Source organism: Esox lucius, chromosome 13 (genome assembly GCF_011004845.1).
Source record: "Esox lucius isolate fEsoLuc1 chromosome 13, fEsoLuc1.pri, whole genome shotgun sequence".
NCBI lineage: Eukaryota > Metazoa > Chordata > Actinopteri > Esociformes > Esocidae > Esox > Esox lucius.
The window spans coordinates 22,305,103-22,330,766 of record NC_047581.1 but is presented as its reverse complement, the minus strand read 5'-3'; the positions used below and the strand labels follow the sequence as shown (position 1 = coordinate 22,330,766).

The 25,664-nt window shown below is 46.6% G+C and overlaps 2 protein-coding genes across 5 annotated transcripts in view; both read right to left on the bottom strand.

Moving 5' to 3' along the window:
- Positions 1 to 1,109: 1,109 nt before the first annotated feature.
- Positions 1,110 to 5,958, bottom strand: LOC105014318 (prisilkin-39). 2 transcript variants are annotated; one of them, XM_020052197.3, is made up of 2 exons: positions 5,908 to 5,958; positions 1,110 to 3,291 (listed from the first exon to the last, which is right to left on the bottom strand). In XM_020052197.3, exons 1-2 carry the CDS (start codon positions 5,925 to 5,927, stop codon positions 1,815 to 1,817), a joined length of 1,497 nt encoding a protein of 498 aa, XP_019907756.2. In that variant the 5' UTR covers positions 5,928 to 5,958; the 3' UTR covers positions 1,110 to 1,814. The 2 variants fall into 2 exon arrangements, with proteins under 2 accessions (XP_019907756.2, XP_010874833.2); XM_010876531.4 differs by lacking the exon at positions 5,908 to 5,958 and adding an exon at positions 5,040 to 5,148.
- An 11,422-nt stretch (positions 5,959 to 17,380) lies between these two features.
- Positions 17,381 to 25,664, bottom strand: part of LOC105014314 (LETM1 domain-containing protein LETM2, mitochondrial) — a 16,774-nt gene continuing 8,490 nt past the window's right edge. For 2 of the 3 annotated variants that reach the window (XM_010876524.5, XM_010876522.4), the window contains exons 4-10: positions 25,451 to 25,594; positions 21,916 to 22,059; positions 21,344 to 21,667; positions 21,104 to 21,223; positions 20,036 to 20,113; positions 19,865 to 19,933; positions 17,381 to 19,100 (exon numbers count right to left, since the gene is read on the bottom strand). In XM_010876524.5, coding sequence (XP_010874826.2) covers positions 19,047 to 19,100; positions 19,865 to 19,933; positions 20,036 to 20,113; positions 21,104 to 21,223; positions 21,344 to 21,667; positions 21,916 to 22,059; positions 25,451 to 25,594 — 933 coding nt within the window. In that variant the 3' untranslated portion in view covers positions 17,381 to 19,046. The remainder of the gene's footprint in view (positions 19,101 to 19,864; positions 19,934 to 20,035; positions 20,114 to 21,103; positions 21,224 to 21,343; positions 21,668 to 21,915; positions 22,060 to 25,450; positions 25,595 to 25,664) is intronic. The other variant, XM_010876525.3, reaches the window with a different exon arrangement.

The following is a 25,664-nucleotide window of genomic DNA, read 5'->3' as shown; positions in this document are numbered from 1 at the left end:
ATGCCACCACAACAGTGGCATGGGTCAAAGCTAGTTGGGTCTACACTATAAGAGCACTTACAATACAATCCACATCCACATCCACCTCTCATCTCCCCAGACAGAACAGACGCCAGCATAGGTAAGGAGGGAACCAAAGTCAGAGCAGAAAATGGTTGTTTTTACAATAAGATACATTTCCCCAAATCTATCCAAGAATAATCCACCCATATATTATTTAATAGTATAAGCTTGCAAAAATCTCCTTCTCAAGCCGCTACCAATGTGGTTTAAGCAAGTGTATTTGAGCACATGCAGCTTGACACATAACAGCAATACAAAGGAAACAACATCTGGAAATGCATCTACTATTGAATTTAAAATAAAAACCAAAACAACCACAATGTCTAAAAACAATGACAGATAACGATGACACAGGTTTGTTTAGATAACCTGAGAGCCATCCATTCCACAGGATATCTGAACTGGGTAAGTGAATCTGTGTTACATTGAATGAATCAAAAGGAAATGGTGTAATTCTAAAGATGCTATTCTACTACTACTTCTACTGTCTCCCTTTTTTTTAGAGAACTGTAACATTGTTGTCTTATGAAGTCAACCTAACAATGTTTTTCAAATGATGTGTAAAATGCATACAAATATGCAGACTCCCAGGTTTATAGTCCCACTGTATGAAATGTGTTGTGTTTGAATGGTTTTATTAGTAGTCTTATATGGTAGTGTACAGGTATTAAGTTACAAATAAGCTACATTAATAATCAGTATAAATTAGCACGCACACACGCGCACACACACACGTGCACTCTCTCTCTCCCCCCTCTCTCTCTCCCCCCCCTCTCTCTCCCTCTCCCCTCTCTCCCTCTCCCCTCTCTCTCTCCCTCCCTCTCCCCTCTCTCTCTCTCTCCCCTCTCTCTCTCTCTCTCTCTCCCCTCTCTCCCCCCCCCTCTCTCCCTCTCCCCTCTCTCTCTCCCTCTCCCCTCTCTCTCTCTCCCTCTCCCCTCTCTCCCTCTCCCCTCTCTCCCTCTCTCTCCCCCCCCCCCTCTCTCCTTTCTCTCTCCCCCTCTCCCCTCTCTCTCTCCCCCTCTCCCCTCTCTCTCCCCCTCTCCCCTCTCTCTCTCCCCCCTCTCTCTCTCTCTCTCTCTCCCCCAGCTGATGTTACACAGCAGGGGTTGATATGGTTGTTAATATTTGCTTTCACCAATGTCAACAAGATTCATCTTAATCCAATCAATATTTACATCAGTCTATTTAAATATGTACATAAGCATCAAAACACACAGTATATCATCAAACACACACACACTCTAACAGATCCAGCCTGCCTGGAAATATGATCCCATCTGGGCCCACAAAGCCAATTAATGTGATGTAAATGGACTGAATGGGCCGTTTCCCACTAGTCATCTAAATGCTCTTCCAGGAATCCCTATTAGTGCCGGGAACTGGGTGTTAAAAGCTGGTGTTGGTCAGTTCCAGATCGGGCCAGTCCCTGCTGAACCTTAACAAAAAAATAATGTACCATGCCTAGAAACACCAGGAGCCAATCCAATCCTTTTAATGTGGAAATGGACTGCATTCTAATAACACAGGAGCATTAATAGATATTCAAATAATAGAACAATTCATGATAAATAAATACAGGAGAAAATAAATTATGAATCAGATCAATTTCCATTATGACGGAGAGATTCATTAGGCTTGGTTCAAAGCCTTCTCTCCATCCATCCTTCCCTTCTAGTAGCCCATCCAGACTAACTCACAGGGCGTGGCAGAGAACACAGTGTCCTTTCTCCTCCCATCCATTTCTCTCTGTCTCACTGCAGTAGCAGCAGGTTGCTGTTCAGAAAGAGTAGGGCAGTAGAGGTGAGTACGGTCATCAGCGCCTGATATCCACCAGACAGACTGTCCCCTCCCCCTGTAGGTCTCCCCCGTCGCTGGTTATTCTCGTCCTCCAGTTTCCTTTTCTCCAAGAAGCGTAGTGAGTAAACCATGTAAAGCTCCACACACTTTCGAGCCTTCATCTGCTCTATCAACGCTGGGTAGCCAATCTCAGAAATGCTGACTGTATCTTCATCCTCGTCATCCTCAGGCTCCGGTACATTCGGGGGGAGGTGGTTGTCAGGACGGGGAGTTGGAGGATTGGATCGAGGGGTTAAAGGCTTATCTGACATGGCTGTGACGTTACCCGCGGTGGGAACGGCCTCAGTGGCTGAGCTGTTTCTGGGCCCGCTGCCCGGTGCAGGAGTGGAGCCAGTGTCAGTCATACTGGTGGGACCTCCACGGACGGGGGCTTGCTCTTCCCTTTTCTCTTCAACTGCAATGCCACCTCCACTGGGCTGGGTTCCCTGAGTGTTGGGTGTGTCAGGAGCTCCCAGTGGGAATAAACTCTCACCGGCTCTTTTCTCTGATCCGGCATTCTTTCCACTTCTCAGCAGGTCAGCCCTCTTCATACAGGACCCCATGTAGTCATCAAAGGACTGAGGAGGCGGGCTGAAGCGGTAGTCCCTGCTGTAGTCATTCTGATCTGTGGATTTCCTGCCGTAATTCCTGTACATGTAGTTGTTATAGTAGTACTCCTCCTGGGGGTTGTGGAAGTTAAAGTGAGGCCGGGGGAACCGGCCAAGGCCATACCCCAGTGCCATCCCAGCCACAACCCCAGCCCCGGCCGCCATGGCTGCATTTCGTCCAAATCCCCGAGACTGCTGCGACGGGCCCAGCCCCATGCCCTGCACAGAGCGGGAGAACGGGGAGCCACCCGCACCGCCATATCCCCCATACCCATAGCTGCCCCCGTAACCTGGGCTGAGGATCCGGTTGTTTGGGTTTTGGTTCATGTAACCGCCACCGTACCCGCCACCATAACCGCCACCATACCCGCCACCATAACCGCCACCGTACCCGCCACCATATCCTCCAGCAGGGTACCCACCTTGGTTAGGGTACCCACCTTGGTTAGGGTACCCACCTTGGTTAGGGTACCCTCCCCTGCCTGGCTGTTGAGGGTACCCCCCTGGTTGCTGTGGGTAACCTCCCGGCTGCTGGGGGTACCCCCCTGGTTGCTGGGGGTTCTGGGGCTGGCGAGGATAGTTCCCTGGCTGATTGTTGGTTCCTTGGTTGGGTCTATGTTGGGTGTTGGTTCCACGGTTGGAGGTGGAGGGGGTTTTCTTCCCAAAGCTGGATTTCCCACCAAAGCCTCCTCCCCCTCTTTTGGCCAGGGAGAGGTGGGCATGAAGCAGCAGGACGGAAAGGCAAAGCACAGCCAAAGGATAGCTGGGCTTCTTCATTACTGCACTGCAGAGGGAAGGGGGGGCACAATTGCCATAAGCTAATCACTTTCCTCAGAGATGATATAACCATAGTCAATAATGTACACTCTACAACTGACAATTTAAGGTTCTTCCATTTGTCCAGTCCCACCAGTTGTATTTGTGATGGTTTGAAACAGGACTAGCCAACCGTGTTCCTGGAGAGCTACCCTCGTGTAAGCAATTTCTAGACACAACCAATTATAATAACTGCCTGGATGAAAAGCTAAATCAGTTTAGTCACAACTAGCGTTGAGGATTAATCCTACAGGACGGTAGAGGCGTTGGGCAGCCATGGGTTAAAAGAACTGGCCCTACTCAAACGTTTAAGATAAATCATTAAATTAGACAATATACCTGTACATACAACTACATGAACAAGCTAATGGATTTGAGAATGGGTTTCCATGTTTGCTCTCTGAGGTGATTAGCCAAACTACCAGACACTGACATAGCTATCGGGGGTGCAGCTGCACCAGGGCCTGTGGAGGGTTGGGGACCTATGCTTGGCCTCTTAAATAAATATGTTTTGTTTTTTCATTTTATATTGTAGTTTTCTATGTGGCTACCACAGTCAGACATTGGCTGTGAGGTTCTACGCCAGGATCAGCTTTACATGCGTTATGTAACACATCGTAATTTTTCCTCCTGGAGGGGTGTGTGTACCCTGCCCCGGAGTATCTGCTACCAGATACAGTATACATCAAGCCAATTGGGTGAAAAAAAAACTCAGAGTACACAACACATCCTTTGGGGTTGTAAATAATTTAAAAGTGAGTCACTCAATTTCCTCTCTTAATGGTAACTGCAGGACTGACTGAAGGGTAGAGGGGATCGGGTCACAAGACAGATTGGTTACTCCATGAAGAACGTCATAGAAACAAAGCACCAAAACAATATTGGCCCAAACCCACCGCATAGGCCTGTTACCCCAGACACATTGTTGGCTTTTAGATATTGTCTACTGTATACCACTAATCAGATTCCTTCATTACATGAAAGCAAAAAGGTACGAGGGGGTGTGGAATATGCCCCATTGGCCAATATTTTCCTATACATTGTCCCATGAGAAAACATCAATGTTTATAGCATGAAATTCATCTAGAAGGGCTACCTCATTAGCCCATATTTTGCCAAATTCGTTGAGTATGCTACAGTTGATTAAAGATGGGCTCAGGAAATTATTCTAACCATTCACCATAATAAACCATAGTAACCGGGCTGTCGTCTAATACGGAGGTCAAAATAACAGTATAATATAGTCTTTCCAAAATGGCGCTATAGTATGGCATTAAGACAAGGTGGTCACATAACCTATATAGTCTACTAAACATATTTAAATCTTTACATAACATGTATCCGTGCGTTCACAGATTACAATAACAGAGCTTTGGTTGACTGCTATGTAAGGCGCGCGCGCCCTAACTTTGTTTTTCTCTAAAAATAGCTAGAAGTAGTGTTATCCACCCCCAAATGCAGCCGAATGCCGAGATTAAATGGGAATATAATATTTAATATGTCAGTTGAATACCAGTAAATTGCCTATAAAAAGGCCTTGCAGTCATCTCTTTCGGACAACACTGCCACATGCTCCGTAGGCTACTATTAAATCACTTAAAAATCAAACATTACTATTTAAATGTTGCATTTCTAAACATTTTCTTAAACAAATAACCTAGCTACAATCTAAAATACCATAGCAGACGTAAAATAAAAGCACAATCCAGACCTTACCTTACTAACTGAATGCGATGTTAGTAACTGTTATTGACTGAGCCGTCGCCCTCAACAAAGATCTTATAACAACCCAGATAGCCCATGAAGATACGCCCATTACGGTTTTATTTACCAGGACGGTAACTCAAGTCCCAAAGCGAGACATCTCATTGGCTCCTTTATTTTCGAGCAGAAAAAAATAGCCAGTGAGATGACTCCCTTCGAGTTTGCCATAAAATACGTACACTTTCACAAATAGAACTTGGAGTCAGTAACTGACGTACATTTCAGGATGTGAAACGTGGAACAAATGGATAATTAGATCATCCAAAGGAACAAATGACAAATATATTAAGATTTGGTAGTCTAGTTTTCCTTTTTATCAGCTCATTATACATAACAACTGTCTGGTATATCCTTTGCTAATTATGTTGGCACGGTCTCTATTCCAAATCATTATCATTATACTAATTACATAATTGTTAGAGATTCTACTCGACGTTTGTTTTGGGTAATAACGGGTTCATTTTCCAATCTTAAAGTGGCTTTGCTTGGCTATATTTCTTTGAAAATCACGGTGTCCTTTTGTCAGACAGAATGGAGAGTCAAAATGTGAGTTTCGGAAAAACGTGCATATATTGCTTCAGCACTAGCACATATGCCTTCCAACTCCTTGTCATGCCAATGCCCATCTATTCATATCCCTGCTGTGCCACCTGTGGAAACATTTGGTTAAAACGCCTTAATATCGCTCCTTGTTGCTCTCATTTAGAGCTGCAAAAAATATATATTTCGCCGTAGACATCTAGGTTGTCTGCTGCCACTGGACAGAAATGCATTGTGTATACTGACTGTGCATCCGATCTAATCCATATCGGCTACGCACTTGCTCCGTGCACCCTCCATATTCAGGCGTTGCTGACGAAAATCCGAGGACGACTTCCAGATAGCAACGCTAAACGCATGATAGGTTGACACAGCAAAACTAACACCGAACGACATAACAAACTTGATTGACAACAGCTCACCAATGAAGTCCCGACCTGTTTATATGGTGGGCATAATGGTGAGAAAGTGTAGAGCAAAATGGACAAACCCAATTGTATTGTGATCTGGGTACTATGGAGGACCAAACCTGCCAAAATATGAAATAAAAAAATAACTGTATCAATTAAAATATTTATAGATACATATAAAATAATAAATGTATTAATCAATATTATTTCCCTATGTATTAAATTCCTTGATCATTCATTTCTGTATTTATTTATTTTTATATTCATTTCCGTAATCTTATATTTCAGTATTTATTTATTTATGTATTATGTTATTTATGTATTTATTTATTTTTCATTTGTCCTTATGCTAATGAGGGGGCAGAACTAACAATCAGATGTAGCAATCAAGCCCAGAGCAGCAGATAGAATCAGACTGTGAAGACGGTGAGTGCTGTTTTAGATCCTTGGCGCATCCCCATGTTGCCAATCACTATTATTAGTTTAAGCACATGCATCGTTTGTGCATAGATGACATGAAAAGTATCTAGGACCAAACTCGTAATTTAAGCAATCGTATTTTCCCAAAACTCGTCTTGGTTTGGACCTATGCACTTGCTTGTTATCTCCTTCAGAACCCCTGTGAGAGACCCACCATTTTTGTTGTCTATTCACTTGGAGAAATGGACCTCTTCTTTTTCCTCCTCTGGGTTTTTCTATAGGCAAATTGGCATATATTTGCACTAGTCAAGATAGTATCCACTCTCAAATATCAACCATCCACAAAACCTTGGGGATGGTCTTATTCTAAAGGGGAGACCTAAGAGTGTTCCATGATTTCAATGGTGTGATTTGGATGTTCCAACAAATATAGATGTACATATTCAGTGTTTGCCCTAACTTCATGCCTGTCTCACGGCTCAGTGATTTAACCCAAGGACACATCCCCCCAATATTCTAAATTGCTCAAAATGTCCCACCCAATGAATTGATCTATAAATTACAAATAAAATAAAAGTGCGCCATGCTACGACAGGCAACCATGCACTGCCGTCCAAAATAATCATTAGCAAATGTAAACATAATCATAACTAAACTTAACAAATTGCCGTTATTATTACTACCGGTTTTAGTTTTACGGTTTATTGCAGTTCTGCGTGTAGTTTGTCCAATTGCTGTTGCCGTATCCCAGCAGAAGCCATTGGTTGGTTGTTGTATATTCACAGTTTTCATGCGAAATTGGGCTACTTTTCAAACAATGACACGGGTGAAAATTAATTGGTGATGGGTTTTTTGGCTACTTCTGAACTTCAACGCGGCCACACCATTTCTGTCTTTATATGCTATATTGCGTGTTTCTACGCTGTTATCACTGTCAGACGTCAGCTACAGCTTCACATGCATCTATACCGCACCTTAAGTTTTGTTCCCGGGTGGGGGGGACACTTGTAAAATAGTCAATGCTGTTTTTGAGCAGTCATTGTTCTGGATATGGTACAATCAATGTTGAACACGGTACTCTTTCTCGATCTCATTACTTTCAAATGTATTAAAAAGTGAAAAACTAGAATGTAATATGAGTGTTACGCAGGCTATCTTCCTGTCGATTGTGATAGTATTAACATCAACACGTCCATCCATCCATCCATCTTCTTCGGCTTATCCGGGGCCGGGTCGCGGGGGCAGCAGTCTAAGCAGGGATGCCCAGACTTCCCTCTCCCCAGACACTTCCTCTAGCTCTTCCGGGGGGACACCGAGGCGTTCCCAGGCCAGCTGGGAGACATAGTCCCTCCAGCGTGTCCTAGGTCTTCCCCGGGGTCTCCTCCCGGTGGGACGGGACCGGAACACCTTCCCAGGAAGGCGTTCCGGAGGCATCCGAAAAAGATGCCCAAGCCACCTCAGCTGACCCCTCTCGATGTGGAGGAGCAGCGGCTATACTCTGAGCTCCTCCCGGGTGACCGAGCTTCTCACCCTATCTCTAAGGGATCGCCCAGGCACCCTGCGGAGAAAGCTCATTTCGGCCGCCTGTATCCAGGATCTTGTCCTTTCGGTCATGACCCAAAGCTCATGACCATAGGTGAGAGTAGGAACGTAGATTGACTGGTAAATCGAGAGCTTCGCCTTGCGGCTCAGCTCTTTCTTCACCACGACAGACCGATACATCGACTGCATTACTGCAGAAGCTGCACCGATCCGTCTGTCAATCTCCCGTTCCATCCTTCCCTCACTCGTGAACAAGACCCCTAGATACTTAAACTCCTCCACTTGAGGCAGGCACTCTCCACCAACCTGAAGTGGGCAAGCCACCCTTTTCCTACTGAGGACCATGGCCTCGGATTTGGAGGAACACCATGTTCAAGCATAAGGGTGTACATCAGTGCACGTGGCTTTGTTGGATTTGAGAATGGGTTGTCGTCTCACTTTGTTGTCGTCTCATCTGACCTGCGGCCGTATGACTTGGACACTCGGGTGGAGAGAGGGGCGGAGCTGTCAACTGATCACCACCTGGTGGTGAGTTGGATCCGATGGCGGGGGAGGAAGCTGGACAGACTCGGCAGGCCCAAGCGTACTGTAAGGGTCTGCTGGGAACGTCTGGCAGAGTCTCCTGTCAGAGAGATCTTTAACTCCCACCTCCGGCAGAGCTTCAACTGGATCCCGAGGGAGGCTGGAGATATTGAGTCCGAGTGGACCATGTTCTCCACCGCCATTGTCGAAGCGGCCGCTTGGAGCTGTGGCCGTAAGGTCTCCGGTGCCTGTCGAGGCGGCAATCCCCGAACCCGGTGGTGGACACCGGAAGTAAGGGATGCCGTCAAGCTGAAGGAGGAGTCCTATCAGGCCTGGTTGGCATGTGGGACTCCTGAGGCAGCTGACGGGTACAGACAGGCCAAGCGGACTGCAGTCCGGGTGGTTGTGGAGGCAAAAACTCGGGCCTGGGAGGAGTTCGGTGAGGCCATGGAGAAGGACTATCGGCTGGCCTCGAAGAGATTCTGGCAAACCATCCGGCGCCTCAGGAGAGGGAAACAGTGCCCTACCAACGCTGTTTACAGTAGAGGTGGGCAGCTGTTGACCTCAACTGGGGATGTCGTTGGGCGGTGGAAAGAGTACTTCGAGGATCTCCTCAATCCCGCCGTCACGTTTTCCATTGAGGAAGCAGAGGATGAGGGCTCAGAGGTGGACTCGTCCATCACCCGGGCTGAAGTCACAGAGGTGGTCAAGAAACTCCTCGGTGGCAAGGCACCGGGGGTGGATGAGATCCGCCCTGAGTACCTCAAGTCTCTGGATGTTGTGGAGCTGTCTTGGTTGACACGCCTGTGCAACATCGCGTGGCGGTCGGGGATAGTGCCTCTGGGATGGCAGACCGGGGTGGTGGTCCATCTTTTTAAGAAGGGGGACCGGAGGGTGTGTTCCAACAATAGGGGGATCACACTTCTCAGTCTCCCCGGGAAAGTCTAAGCCAGGGTTCTGGAGAGGAGAATACGGCCGATAGTAGAACCTCGGATTCAGGAGGAACAGTGTGGTTTTCGTCCAGGCCGTGGAACACTGGACCAGCTCTATACCCTCTACGGGGTGTTGGAGGCTTCATGGGAGTTTGCCCAACCAATCCACATGTGTTTTGTGGATTTGGAGAAGACATTCGACTGTGTCCCTCGCGGCATCCTGTGGAGAGTGCTTCGGGAATATGGGGTCCTGGGTCCTTTGCTAAGGGCTGTCAGGTCCCTGTACGAACGAAGCAGGAGCTTGGTCCGCATTGCCGGCAGTAAGTCAGACTCGTTCCCAGTGCATGTTGGACTGGCAGGGCTGCCCTTTGTCGCCGGTTCTGTTCGTAATTTTTATGGACAGAATTTTATGGACAGAATTTCTAGGCGCAGCCAGGGGCCGGAGGGTGTCAGGTTTGGGGACCACACGATTTCGTCTCTGCTCTTTGCGGATGATGTTGTCGTGTTGGCCCCTTCAAACCAGGACCTTCAGCATGCACTGGGACGGTTTGCAGCCGAGTGTGAAGCGGTGGGGATGAGAATCAGTACCTCCAAATCCGAGGCCATGGTCCTCAGTCGGAAAAGGGTGGCTTGCCCACTTCAGGTTGGTGGAGAGTGCCTGCCTCAAGTGGAGGAGTTTAAGTATCTAGGGGTCTTGTTCACGAGTGAGGGAAGGATGGAACGGGAGATTGACAGACGGATCGTTGCAGCTTCTGCAGTAATGCGGTCGATGTATCGGTCTGTCGTGGTGAAGATTTACCGGTTAATCTACGTTCCTACTCTCACCTATGGTCATGAGCTTTGGGTCAAGATCCCGGATACAGGCGGCCGAAATGAGCTTTCTCCGCAGGGTGCCTGGGCAATCCCTTAGAGATAGGGTGAGAAGCTCGGTCACCTGGGAGGACCTCAGAGTTGAGCCGCTGCTCCTCCACATCGAGAGGGGTCAGCTGAGGTGGCTTGGGCATCTGTTTCGGATGCCTCCGGAACGCCTTCCTGGGAAGGTGTTCCGGTCCCGTCCCACCGGGAGGAGACCCCGGGGAAGACCTAGGACACGCTGGAGGGACTATGTCTCCCGGCTGGCCTGGGAACGCCTCTGTGTCCCCCCGGAAGAGCTGGAGGAAGTGTCTGGGGAGAGGGAAGTCTGGGCATCCCTGCTTAGACTGCTGCCCCGCGACCCGGCCCCGATAAGCGGAAGATGATGGATGGAAATTAATATAAATAAATACAGAAATGAATGATCAATAAATTAAATAAATAGGGAAATAATATTGATTAACCCATTTATTATTATATAATATTACACCAATTAGCTGTGAAAGATGAAATATGATAGATAAATTATTAAACCGGCCTTTTGTGAGGAAAAGAAGAGCATGTTATCCACGTTCAACACAGGTTCCATTGGGGGGAAAATTGACCGGTATGTGGAAATTCTTGCACTGATGTATACTTGGTCATCCTATACATGTATAAATGGGTTACTAATTAAAGATACCGAGAGGGATCTGGTGTTGTCCTAGGGGGCATCCTTGACCGGCACCAGAGGATTAGAGGGTTACTCGTAAATCTGTATAATCCCTTTAGTGTCTCTGTTGATTGTCAAGACATTGTGACTCCTCAGGAGTTGAGAAGGATAAGGTGGGGGGACAGCTCGCCTTTTGGGTAAAAGCCTATGTGACACAAGACAGATAGGCAACAACTTACCACACCCCTTTTAATTGTGATAAATACGAACTGTTCATGTATGGAGTTAGAGACTCCTCGGACGATTATGTTTGTAAGCGTTTGACGCGTCTCTCTTATTTGCAAATAATTAATAAAAAGAGAATTGTGTCTCTGTTTCTTACTCCTTTAAGAGTTTTGATCGATGGAATTACCATCACAGTATCAACAATTCAGAATGTAAACCGCAAACAACCTCAATGTGTTCTATAATGTCATAATAATAGTATACACGTAACTGTCAACACTGTGAATATATTTGGATATATATTTAGTGTCTTTAAGTCCTAGAAACACCCCAGGCACTGTGTCTTTGCCAAAGTTGGAGTCGATTTCACTGTGTTCTATGTGCCTGGACAGCCAAGAAAGCATTATATAAAACGGAGGTACGTTCTTCCCTCTTGCATCTCGTCTTCGTTGATACAGGAAGTCAAATTTAGCCGGAATTCCGTATTCCTTAAAACCCTCCCTCCGCCATCCAACCAATCATCGTTTGTGCAGCTCTGCGTTCACATATGCGTGGCTACGCGCTTTTATGTTTTTGAGCTGGTGCGCTACCTTCCCGGCCTGTCTGAGCGGGCCTTTGTGGCTCTCTACGATGTCCACGGATCCAACACAGATGTGTTTGACATTGAAGCATTAATCAGCCCTTAGTCTAGTGTGTGCATGAGTGGGGGGTATTGCAGTTGTTGCCGTAATTTGGACTGGTCTGGACAAAGTGCCAGGGCTGCATTTATGTCCCAGTCCACCCCTTACTGGAGGAGCTAATGTTCCATTTGTTTTTCTGCAGTTCTTTGTGACAGAAATGAGGACCTTTGATGAGGATATGTAATGTTACCAAATCCACATTGACCTAAACAAAATCAAATACAACACATTGACCATTGGACCTCAAAGGAAAATTTTGTTATTAATAATATGGTTCTACTCAATCTAGGTGGAATTTCCACTATTGCTTTTACCAAATAGTATCTATAGGGCAGAGCCCAAACCAGTTCGTGATCTACCATTCTGTAGTCTCTCGCTAACCCCAGTAGTGACTACACAGATGTTGCTTTTCATCTGGCCTAACAATCAGGCTTGTTAAATTAGAGTTGGAGAGAAAACCAACAGGACCGTATCTCTATATTAAGAGGCTTGTCCAGCCTTGGTCTATACATAGGGTTTGGAATTTATATGAATCTATATTCATCTCATCTTCATCCACTTATCCGGTATCGGGGTCGCAGGGGCAGCAGCTCCACCAGGGGACCCCAAACTTCCCTTTCCCGAGCCACATTTGCCAGCTCTGACTGGGGGATCCCAAGACGTTCCCAGGCCAGTGTCGAAATATAATCTCTCCACCTAGTCCTGGGACTACCCCGAGGTCTCCTCCCAGCTGGACGTGCCTGGAACACCTCCCTAGGGAGACGTCCTGGGGGCATCCTTACCAAATGCCCGAACCACCTCAACTGGCTCCTTTCAATGCAAAGCTGAGCTTCTCATCCTATCCCTAAGGGAGAAGCCAGCCACCCTTCTGAGAAAACCCATTTCAGCCGCTTGTACTCACAATCTTGTTCTTTCAGTCATGACCCAGCCTTCATGACCATAGGTGAGGGTAGGAAGGAAAATTGACCGGTATATCGAGAGCTTTGCCTTCCGGCTCAGCTCTCTTTTCGTAAAGTGAATGCAATACTGCCCCCGCCGCTCCGATTCTCCGACCAATCTCCCGCTCCATTGTCCTCTCACTTGCGAACAAGACCCAGAGATACTTGAACTCCTTTACTTGGGGTAATGCCTCATTCCCTACTTGGAGGAGGCACTCCATCGGTTTCCTGCTGAGAACCATGGCCTCAGATTTAGAGGTGCTAATCCTCATCCCAACCGATTCACACTCGGTTGCGAACCGGTCCAGTGAGTGCTGAAGGTCACAGACCGTTGATGTCATCAGGACTACATCATCCCTAAAAAGCAGCGATGAGATCTCCAGCCCACCGAACTGCAACCCCTCCCCACCCCGACTACGCTTCGATATCCTGTCCATAAAAGTTACAAACAGGATTGGTGACAAAGCGCAGCCCTGGCGGAGGCCAACCCCCACCTGGAACGAGTCCAACTTACTATAGAGAACCCGAACACAGCTCTCACTTTGGACGTACAGGGATTGGATAGCCCTCAGAAGGGACCTCCTCACCCCATACTCCCGCAGCACCTCCCACAGTATCTCCCGGGGGACCCGGACCTACGCCTTCTCCAGATCCACAAAACACATGTAGAATGGATGGGCATATTCCCAAGCCCCCTCCAGGATCCTTGCAAGAGTAAAGAGCTGGTCGTTGTTCCGCGACCAGGATGGAATCCACTTTGGTCCTCTTCAATCTGAGGTTCGACTATCTGCCGAACCCTCCTTTCCAGTACCTTTGATTAGACTTTCCCAGGGAGGCTGAGAAGTGTGATACCCCTGTAATTGGCACATACCCTCTGGTCCCCCTTTTTGAACAGGGGAACCACCACCCCGGTCCGCCACTCCTTAGGCACTTTCCCCGACTCCCATGCAATGTTGAAGAGGCGTGTCATCCAAGACATCCCCTCCACACCCAAAGCTTTCAACATTTCTGGACAGATCTCGTCAATCCCCGGAGCTTTGCCACTGTGGAGTTGTTTGACTACCTCAGTGACTTCTGCCATGGATTTTCCAGAAACACCTTGGTGCCGACCGAAAGTCCTTCTCCATGGCTTCCCCAAACTCCTCCCACACCCGCTGTTTTGCCTCTTTCACAGCAGAGGTCGCAGCCCTTTGGGTCTGTCGGTACACTGCAACCGTCTCCGGAGTCCTCCAGTATAACATATCCCGGAAGGCCTCCTTCTTCAGTCGGACGGGTTCCCTGACCACCAGTGTCCACCAGGGTGTTCGAGGGTTACCGCCCCTTGATGCACCTAAGACCTTTAGACCACAGCTACCCGCCGCAGCTTCGGCAATGGAGGCTTAGAACATCGACCCCTAAGGTTCAGTGCCCCCAACCTCCACAGGGATGCCAGAAAAGCTCCGCCAGAGGTGTGAGTTGAAGAATTTTCGGACGGGGGCCTCCTCCATACGTTCCCAGTTCACCCGCACTACCCGTTTAGGTTTTCCCGGTCTGTCCAGTCTTCCCCCACCCCCTGACCCAACTCACCACCAGATGGTGATCGGTTGACAGCTCCGCCCCTCTCTTTACCCAAGTGTCCAAAACATGCGTTCTCAGATCCGATGACACGATCACAAAATCAATCTAGGGTGCCTAGGGTGCTCTGGTACCACGTACACTAATGAGCATCCTTATGTTCGAACATGGTGTTCGTTATAGATAACCCATGACTAGCACAGAACTCTAACAACAAACAACCACTCGATGTTCAGATCAGGGAGGCCGTTCCTCCCTATCACGCCTCTCCAAGTGTCTCCATTTTTGCCCACGTGTGCGTTGAAGTCCCCCAGCAGAATTATGGAGTCCCCTACTGGAGCCCCATACTGGACTCCATTCAGGGTCTCCAAGAAGGCCAAATACTCTGAACTGCTGTCTGGGGCATATGCACAAACAACAGTCAGAGATTCCCCCCTCACAACCCGTAGGCGTAGGGATGCGACCCTCTCATCCACTGGGGTAAACTCCAACATAGCGGCACTCAGCCAGGGGCTTGTGAGTATCCCAACCCATGCCCGGCGCCTCACACCCTGGGCAACTCCAGAGAACAATGAAGTCCATCCCCTATCTAGGAGTACGGTTCCAGAACCAAGACTGTGAGTGGATGTAAGCCCCACCAGATCTAACTGATAGCGCTCCACCTCCCTCACAAGTTCCGGCTCCTTCCCCCACAGAGGTGTGACATTCCACGTCCCCAGAGCCAGCCCCTGCCGCCTGGGTCTGGGACCGTCGAGGCCCCTGGCCTTCACTGCCACCCATATGGCAGCGCACCCGACCCCAGTGGTTCCTCCCATGAGTGGTGGGCCCATAGGATTGAGAGGGGGGTGCCACGTTGCTTTTTTGGGCTATGCCCGACCAGGCTCCGTGGCAAACCCAGCCACCAGGCACTCGCCAATGAGCCCTCCCTCTGGGCCTGGCTCTAGACGGGGGCCCCGGGCAGGGTAACTCCTCCTCTTCCTCGTTTATACATAGGGTTGTTTTGAACCATTCTTAGTCTAGCTCCTCCCCTGAGACCACTTTGCCATGGGAAACCCTACCAGGAGCACTAAGGCCCGGACAACACAGCCCTCAGGTTCATAGGAACACACAAACCTCTCCACCACGATAAGGTGATGGCTCCTGGAGAGGCTATCTATATTTATTATATTATATTTGTAATTTAGCAGACACCTATCCAGAGCCACTTGCATGAGCAATTAGGGTTAGGTGCTTTACTCAAGACCACAATGACAAGATCTTTTACTTCTCAGTCATTTGAACCAGTAACCTTTCAGTTATAGATTTAAAACCAACAACTAGGTTATTAGCCACCTCATCTAAATGTCTTAATACTCTCAATTTCCTTTCCTCATCAAATTTCCTAAACAATCTTTAAACCAAGTACAACCCTGTTTCCAGAAAACATTGGGCGCTGCGTAAAATGTAAATTTAAACAGAATGCAGTGACGTGCAAATCATTTAAACCCTATATTCAATAGAATATAGTACAAAGAAAACATATCAAATATTGAAACTATTACGTTATTGTTTCTTGAAAAATATATGCTCACTTTGAATTTGATGCCAGAAACACATTTTAAAAAGCTGGGACAGAGGCAACAAAAGACTGGAAATGTTGTGTATCACACAACTAATTAGGTAATTGGCAACAGGTCAGTAACATGAAAGGGTATTAAAAGATCATGCCAGTGAGGAAGGGTCTTACAGAAATAAAGATGGGAGGGGTTCACCACTCTGTGAAAGACTGTGTGGCTAAATAGTCCAGCAATCTAAAAATAAAATTTCTCAATGTACAATTGCAATGAGTTTTCGGATCTCATAATCTACGGTACATAATATAAGTAAAAGGTTCAGAAAATCTGGAGAAATCTCTGTTTACAAAGGACAAGGTCGACAACCAATATTGGATGGCCGTGATCTTCGGCCCCTCAAGCAGCAATGCATTAAAAACAGAGGAACACTCAGGAACACTTCCAAAAACCATTGTCTGTGAACACAGTATGTCGCTGCCTCCAAAAATACAATTTAAAACCCATGCAAAGAAACCAGTTATAAACAAGATGGGTATCATGTCCTCCAGACTAAAGAGGAGAGGGACCATCCGGCTTGTTTTCAGTGCAGTTCAAAAGCCAACATCCGTGATGGTTTGGGGGTGCATTAGTGCACATGGCATGGGAGACTTGCACATCTGTGAAGGTACCATTAATGCTGAACAATATATACAGGTTTTGGAGCAACATATGCTGCCGTCCAGATGTCTTTTTCAGGGAAGGCCTTGCTTATTTCAGCAAGACAATGCCAAAGCACTTACCAAATACTGCACATATTGCAACAGCATGGCTGAGTTAATTTCACTTTCAAAACTACAGCAGTTGGTCTCCTAAGTTCCCAAATGCTTACAGAATATTGTTAAAAGGAGAGGTGATGCAACACAGTGGTAAACATGCAGCAGTTCCAACTTTCTTGAAACGTGTTGCAGGCATCAAATTCAAAATGGCCATGTATTTTTGCAAAAACAAATTTAAGTTTAAACATTTGATATAATAATAATTTGAACTTATATATTGTATAGCACTTTCCTAGGTACTCAAAGCACTTCACAGGGTGAGCATACAGAGTAAAATCACTTGAATACTTACAAATAAAAGGTAAAATAAACAAGAAATAGGTGGTTAAAAACTAGGGAATCATTGCATTCTGTTTTTATTGGCATTCCCAACTTTTTAGGATGGAGAAATGTTCCCATAGGCCTCCATCCCCATCCCTTGTGGACTGAAGTGGTAAAAGCAGAAGGCTGGACATTGTGCCTTTTGTCATTCGTGTACCTAAAGATCAGTGGCTTTGAGGAAAGAAAGATGCATTAAGGTTTGCCCAGTGACTAATGTACAAGAAGTCATGTAATTTGGTTGGAGGGGATCTTATCACAAATATTGTTTTCCTGAATGCTAAGGCAACCAGCACACAAAGACAGACACACACACAGACACAAGCAGACAGACCCAGAAAAGCATGTACAGTAGACATTTATGTGGTAAATCTTCCAAGAACCTTATTGGAAACAAGTTAACATCATATGTAAGCAGGGTAAGTACTAGTAATTTCATGATCAAATAGGGCCCATCTCTCAAGCTCTTTACAAATCACATTTAAAAATTATTTTGAACACTGTCCGAAATCACACTCCAACAAATTTGCATGAACACCACATTACATTTTCTGGTGTAACTAAATGCAATGACACTAACGACCATGACAAGTAGTTGGACAATCTGCCTTTTTCTATACACAACTGTTTATATCCCTATCAGCAAAGAACATTTAGAGGTAAACAATTACTTTCTGGTAACGAGAGTGATGAGAAAAGTAACTTTAGGGCATAACAGCAAGATAATGTAGAGTTGATAAGTCTTAGCTAGGTCTTCACACAAAAATATACTTCATAAAAAGGTGGGCAAAAACTCATACAACTAGTGGAGAGCTTGAGGGATTGGCCATGAACTGTACAGTCAGATGTCTGTTATCTGCCAGACACTGACAACAATGTACAAGGTATTTACAAATATACAGGTGAACCGGTGGTGGACTACTTTAGTCTGACCCAGATCTGGAAGCCATTTGTCTCTAACTCTTGACAGTGAATAGTTGTTCAGTTGCCTCCATTAGTCAACACCCAGCAGGTAACCTGTAACACTGTGGGATCCAGTGCTTGGCGTCTTTGTGGTGTGTCTAGTAAAGTTGAATCAGCTTCTGTGCCTGATGATAGTGAGACCACAACAGCTCTAAATACCACCTAAGGTGAATCAGACTAAAGTTTCACCAGACCCACCAACCACATTACTGGGCTAAATGCCTTGAGAGACTGTCTATACTCTTCAAGGTCATACTCATTTGTTACATCATAGAGTAACGGTGAAAGGTGATCCCAGTCAAGGGATGTTTCTGTGTTTATGTTACAGTAACTGACATCAGGGATAGGCAACCAGATTAACTCACACAGCATTTTTTGTCATAGCAGATAATGGGGGGGGGGGGGGGCAACATTCCCCAAAATCTTTTGTACACTGCAAATTTGTACACTGCAAATGAGTACACAACTGAACCCAAAAAATAAATTAATACAAACCTGACTGCACTGATACAATGTCCCTTATTCTATTTCTGGTAATATTTAGGAACACATCTCCTAAATTAAAACAAAAATGGTGCTGAATTACTAGCGATTTTAGAATTCTCCTGTAAATTAAAAAAAATGTGGAGGTCCAAAAAATATAAGCCTGTGGGAAGCAGATTGCCAACCCTGCCATATGTTAGCCTTTGAGTGCAAAACTCAAAATGGATGGAGTGCATGAACTGCCAAGAACCACACAGGTACCAGACAGGTAACGAATCCTCTTTTAAAAACACCTGCCAACAGCCTCATTCCAGCTGTGTCTGGAGGAGAGAGGTCTGATGAACATATCATCACATTTGATGGTCTTATGATGAGCTTAGGACCTCTTTCTGAATGACAATGTCCAGCTCTGTTGGATGGACAAGGAGGATGACTGACTTCGGCCACTCTTAAGTTGGTAGAAGGACCAAAGGGGTGGACTGATTCCTTTTGTCGATAAGCTGAACCTTTCACACCCTGAAGCCCCATCCCTTTCAGTCCTGCTCAGTGGCCCCTACACCTCACACCCCGTTGGCACTCATCTTGCTCTTCTGGGATGCCTCTGCTGCTTTAGCCTGGTGGAGAGAACCTTGGTTAATCCACATATAAAAGATTAAACAAAAAGTCACACAGCCTCATTGAATGATGGTCAATTTTAAACATGGAAATTAACAATAATGGAATTGTTTTTAAAATAGTTAATTTGCGTGAATCACATACGTCATGGTGCATTGTGTTCATTTGCTTCACACTTTAGTACAGAGGTCATCTAATGTAATCTATGATCCTCTCATAATTAGATTCAAATATGAGTGAGAAAACAAAACACCAGACGAGGAGTTTTACTATGACTTTGGCAGTGAATGGGTGAACAACCAGGTATTGGGTCCTGGGAAGGATCATTTAAAGTGCTCTCCAATGGGCAGCTGATAGTTTTGCAGTTTTTAAGCAAATGTCCTCAATCCTAAACATTTTGTCATGGGACAGAGACATAATTGGTCAGATTTCTAATTACGTTCTCAATCCACATGTTAGAATATAAGATCAGAACCATAACACAAACCTACCCTCTAGGATGCTAACAGCTGCAAATTTGGGATGTGTCCAAGGTACAATAACTAATGTTTCTTGTTCCATGACAGGTCCAGGGTACCATTTATGCATGTAGTCTTTCCATAAGGGATCATAAACCATTGTAAATGATCATTGTTAATTTATTATGAAAAGGACTTGGCTCCCAGCATCCATTTGGCTACTGTGTCTGTTCTAGCATTGCCATCAAGTCACTATGGCTGTTGCTCCCTGTGGGTAACATGGCTGAGAGTCAAAAGTGACTGACCTGGATAACCTGGGCAGCAGTGGGAGGCTTGTCTGAGACGACGCCAGCCTGGTCTTTAACCTCTTCCGCCTAGGGGAACAAACACACAGACTATGTACCAGCGCCACGGGTTGTCCTGAAGAATATATCGGACTGGCCCGTCTCTGACCATAACAGCCTGTGTGTACTAACCGGCCTGTCTGTAATCACCACAGCTGGGTCCACTAGTATGTCGGTTCCTTGAGGGATCTCAGTTGGAGGAGTGGCTTTCTGCAACACACCACACAACTCCATGTTACATTAGGTACACACACTACATATTTAGACATCTCATGAACTACCTAAACACCAATGCCAATTATTATTTATTAACAGTTATTATTCAGGACAGACTTCCAGTGTCTGGAGACTGTTGCGGTATCAGAGTTTCTTCAGATGGCTGACCTACATCAATACAACCATGAGTTAACGAGGTCACCACGGTCTGAAGGTCAAGGGAAATCTGTGATTCTCAGGAAATCACTGGAGTCAAGGTTAAGGGTTAGGGTTGTCTTACCCCAAACTGATCTGGTTGGAGTTGTCTCATTTGGTCTACAGGGGGAATGAGGTGTTACCTCTAGTTTAGGTACAGGGGGTATGAGTTGTTACCTCTAGTTTAGGTACAGGGGGTATGAGTTGTTACCTCTAGTTTAGGTACAGGGGGTATGAGGTGTTACCTCTAGTTTAGGTACAGGGGGTATGGGGTGTTACCTCTAGTTTACGTACAGGGGGTATGGGGTGTTACCTCTAGTTTAGGTACAGGGGGTATGGGGTGTTACCTCTAGTTTAGGTACAGGGGGTATGGGGTGTTACCTCTAGTTTAGGTACAGGGGGTATGGGGTGTTACCTCTAGTTTAGGTACAGGGGGTATGGGGTGTTACCTCTAGTTTAGGTACAGGGGGTATGGGGTGTTACCTCTAGTTTAGGTACAGGGGGTATGGGGTGTTACCTCTAGTTTAGGTACAGGGGGTATGAGGTGTTACCTCTAGTTTAGGTACAGGGGGTATGAGGTGTTACCTCTAGTTTAGGTACAGGGGGTATGGGGTGTTACCTCTAGTTTAGGTACAGGGGGTATGGGGTGTTACCTCTAGTTTAGGTACAGGGGGTATGGGGTGTTACCTCTAGTTTAGGTACAGGGGGTATGGGGTGTTACCTCTAGTTTAGGTACAGGGGGTATGGGGTGTTACCTCTAGTTTAGGTACAGGGGGTATGGGGTGTTACCTCTAGTTTAGGTACAGGGGGTATGACGGGTATGACAGGTTTGAGGTCCGTCAGGTACATAGCTCTGGACAGCAGCAGCAGAGAGGGAGGAACGTTCTCCTTCAAGTGTAGGTCCAACCACTGGAACACAGAGGTTATAGGTCAGGGGTAGCGGAAGATGCCGACCTTTTATCATGTGACATTTGGGACACATCCGTTATGAGACAGACAATGGACGGACTGATAGGTTGAGTGTCGGACCTGTTGCATCTGCTGGCGTAGCTGGTCAGTGGTCAGACCCAGTGACCTCATCCCTCTGCTGCGACACGCCGCCTGCAGCTCGGACACACTCATAGCAGGTACACCCTCAGTGGCTATCACCTCGTCATCTGCTTTGATGTTTCTCAGCTGCATCATGAGCTGGAAGCGCAGCAGGTTATTGGTTCCAATGGGCTGAAGCTCCAGCAGTTTACACAGGGCCACCAGCTGGGGGCGCTCTAGATGCTCCAGTGTTAATTCGTCTTCGAACAGCTTGGAGAACTTGACAATGTCCTTAGTGGTGGGCTGCTCTCCTGTGTGACGCACCTGGAGGAGACATGACAGACAGGTTAGTTAGTTAGTTAAAACACCTAGAGAAGACAGGACACAAGGAGAACAAACAGACAAGTTAGATGGAGCAGTTTAGAGACTCTTGTCATGAAGACATGCTTAGGACATCTTAAGCTTTATCAGGTCTGTATGAGCTTTGAGCAGAGCTACACAAACAATGAAAGGAAGACATTAGATCACAAATCATGTTCAGATCCAGGAAAACAGCCCGTTGGTGAAATGACCTTTTGTACGTAGGTGGAAAAGCGCTGGGTCTCATCCTCAGCAAGAGCCTTGGTCTTGTTCCTCCTGGCCATTTCTGCTATGGTCTCCTGAAGAAACTTAGCCAGCTCCAGCTTAGCCGCTAAACCCTTCTTCTGCTTCTCCTCCTATAAAAAAAAAAAGAATGTTTATTTTGGTCCTTATGCCAAGACTGGTTTTGGATTGCAACTGGATTTTTAAATAGTTTTGATTCTAAAAAGGAGGTTCAAAAAGGAGGATAGGTAAAATTTCTAGGTAATGTCTAAAAAAAATCTAAATTCAATGTTCTCCTGTTGGTTAATGGAGATCATTACCACTGCTTGAAGACAGAGGGACATTTTTTACTGACATCTCTCAAGTATGCATAAGCACAAATCAATGCATAAACCATGTGTGCTATAATTTCTATGCAAAGTGTGGGATTTATCAACATAAATGTATGCAAAGCCATGACCATGCATACACAGTGCAAAGCAATAAAAGAAGGGAACTGCTTGTCATATATAGAAAGGTTCATGTGGAATTTGTTTTGTGTGAATTCTGGTAAAGTGTGAATTAAATTGTGAGAAATGTAATTCAATGTTTCAGTGTTATAGTTTTTCCATTGTGAACTAATGCAGTGTTCATGACATAGTGATGAAAAATTATAACAGACTGAGATAATGGGAAAATGAAATGAGACACAGCGGGTATTGGTGTAGAGAAAACACATTTTAGAGGCAAACAAACATTATGGTGTCCTTTCAAGTGCCAACCAAGATCAGGTTTTTGCCAATGGGCAAATTAGTCTGGCATCTCACCCAGAATGAGACAGACAATAAATCAACACTTATTCGCTCAACAGGCTGGAGTCAAGAGGCGTTTTAGTTCATTTGACATTTAGGGGTTCCTGAAAATGATCAGAGGAATAGACGGCAACTAGATCGATGTAGATCTCAATCCCAAGACAAATATACGTGAACAGAAGAACCCTCCACTGTTCATTTGCAGGTGTTACGTGATACTTAAAAGATGTTAATGTGATGCAGAACTATAATAATGACATTTTTACTTAAGCTACCTGGGAGTTATTGAGGATGGCAATTTCTGATTGTTAAATACACTCAATGGAAAAAAAACGCATATTTTGCCAACGTTAAAAGGCTTGTCCGAAATGTCCCCTCTTCCGCAAAGTTTTATTTTTACTGGTGTAGCGAGCAAAAAAAGGGCAAGACATAAATGTTATGCACTCCACATGTGACACTATAGCACCTATATATCTATTTCAATCTATAAAAATAATTTTCTTTGACTTGCTGGTTGTCCATCCATCCATCCATCTTCTTCCGCTTATCCGGGGCCAGGTCGCAGGGGCAGCAGTCTAAGCAGGGATGCCCAGACTTCCCTCTCCCCAGACACTTCCTCTAGCTCTTCCGGGGGGACACCGAGGCGTTCCCAGGCCAGCTGGGAGACATAGTCCCTCCAGCGTGTCCTAGGTCTTCCCCGGGGTCTCCTCCCGGTGGGACGGGACCGGAACACCTTCCCAGGAAGGCGTTCCGGAGGCATCCGAAACAGATGCCCAAGCCACCTCAGCTGACCCCTCTCGATGTGGAGGAGCAGCAGCTCTACTCTGAGCTCCTCCCGGGTGACCGAGCTTCTCAACCTCTCTCTAAGGGATCGCCCTGCCACCCTGCGGAGAAAGCTCATTTCAGCCGCCTGTATCCGGGATCTTGTCCTTTCGGTCAGGACCCAAAGCTCATGACCATAGGTGAGAGTAGGAACGTAGATTGACTGGTAAATCGAGAGCTTCGCCTTGCGGCTCAGCTCTTTCTTCACCACGACAGACCGATACATTGACCGCATTACTGCAGAAGCTGCACCGATCCGTCTGTCAATCTCCCGTTCCATCCTTCCCTCACTCGTGAACAAGAGCCTCGAAGAGATTCTGGCAAACCATCCGGCGCCTCAGGAGAGGGAAACAGTGCCCTACCAACGCTGTTTACAGTAGAGGTGGGCAGCTGTTGACCTCAACTGGGGATGTCGTCGGGCGGTGGAAGGAGTACTTCGAGGATCTCCTCAATCCTGCTGTCAAGTCTTCCATTGAGGAAGCAGAGCATGAGGGCTCAGAGGTGGACTTGTCCATCACCCGGGCTGAAGTCACAGAGGTGGTCAAGAAACTCCTCGGTGGCAAGGCACCGGGGGTGGATGAGATCCGCCCTGAGTACCTCAAGTCTCTGGATGTTGTGGGGCTGTCTTGGTTGACACGCCTGTGCAACATCGTGTGGCGGTCGGGGACAGTGCCTCTGGGATGGCAGACCGGGGTGGTGGTCCCTCTTTTTAAGAAGGGGGACCGGAGGGTGTGTTCCAACTATAGGGGGATCACACTTCTCAGCCTCCCCGGGAAAGTCTATGCCAGGGTTCTGGAGAGGAGAATACGGCCGATAGTAGAACCTCGGATTCAGGAGGAACAGTGTGGTTTTCGTCCGGGCCGTGGAACACTGGACCAGCTCTATACCCTCTACGGGGTGTTGGAGGGTTCATGGGAGTTTGCCCAACCAATCCACATGTGTTTTGTGGATTTGGAGAAGGCATCTGACTGTGTCCCTCGCGGCATCTTGTGGAGGGTGCTTCGGGAATATGGGGTCCTGGGTCCTTTGCTAAGGGCTGTCAGGTCCCTGTACAACCGAAGCAGGAGCTTGGTCTGCATTGCCGGCAGTAAGTCAGACTTGTTCCCAGTGCATGTTGGACTCCGGCAGGGCTGCCCTTTGTCACCGGTTCTGTTCGTAATTTTTATGGACAGAATTTCTAGGCGCAGCCAGAGGCCGGAGGATGTCAGGTTTGGGGACCACACAATTTTGTCTCTTCTCTTTGCAGATGATGTTGTCGTGTTGGCCCCTTCTAACCAGGACCTTCAGCATGCACTGGGACGGTTTGCAGCCGAGTGTGAAGCGGTGGGGATGAAAATCAGTACCTCCAAATCCGAGGCCATGGTCCTCAGTCGGAAAAGGGTGGCTTGCCCACTTCAGGTTGGTGGAGAGTGCCTGCCTCAAGTGGAGGAGTTTAAGTATCTAGGGGTCTTGTTCACTTGCTGGTTGTGTTGTGGTATATTGCTATTTGGCATTATAGGGATCATTTTGACCTCATATGGTTAATTATGGGCACTTTAAACAATCCTACCGGTGTGCATACGATTGCCTGAAGAAATCCCACCTTTTCTATGCATACAACCACGTTACTGTACATTCTGCTCATAGGTACAGATTTCTATGCAATATTGATAAATGAGGCCACCAGAGTCTGGTCCCAAAAATCTTTAGTTCTTCCTAAAATGTAAAATAGGAATGGGCTAGAGTTTTTTTGTATAAATTTTTTGTCCAATCTATGAATTGATTGATTTGGACAAAGAGGACATTAGAAAGGTTTTACACTAGCATTTCATGACTAGATGAGAGCAGATTAAGCACAGAAGGCAACACATGTAACCCACAGAGCCAAGTCAACAAGTCAGGGATGGGAACACTGTAAGTGTAGAGAACGTGCCTTTTTGGTCTCAGTCTCAAAGGTGGAGGGAAGCATCTCAGGGAAGAGCTTCAGGAAGACAGGAAGCAGGAACTCCATGAAGGGGACGATGATGAACACCACGAAGGGCACCAGGCGGAACAGGTCAGCGCACGTCCTCATCAGCTGGAGAGAGACAGCGGATTGTCAGACATACAGTCAATGTCTGAAACAGGACCCCTGACCTGGATTTCCC

Coding starts and splice junctions, on each gene's coding strand:
- LOC105014318 (XM_020052197.3), bottom strand. CDS start 5,927: ATGGAGGGTGCACGGAGCAA. Junction 3,292..5,907: donor ATGGAGGGTGCACGGAGCAA/GTGCGTAGCCGA, acceptor TTCCCTCTGCAG/TGCAGTAATGAAGAAGCCCA.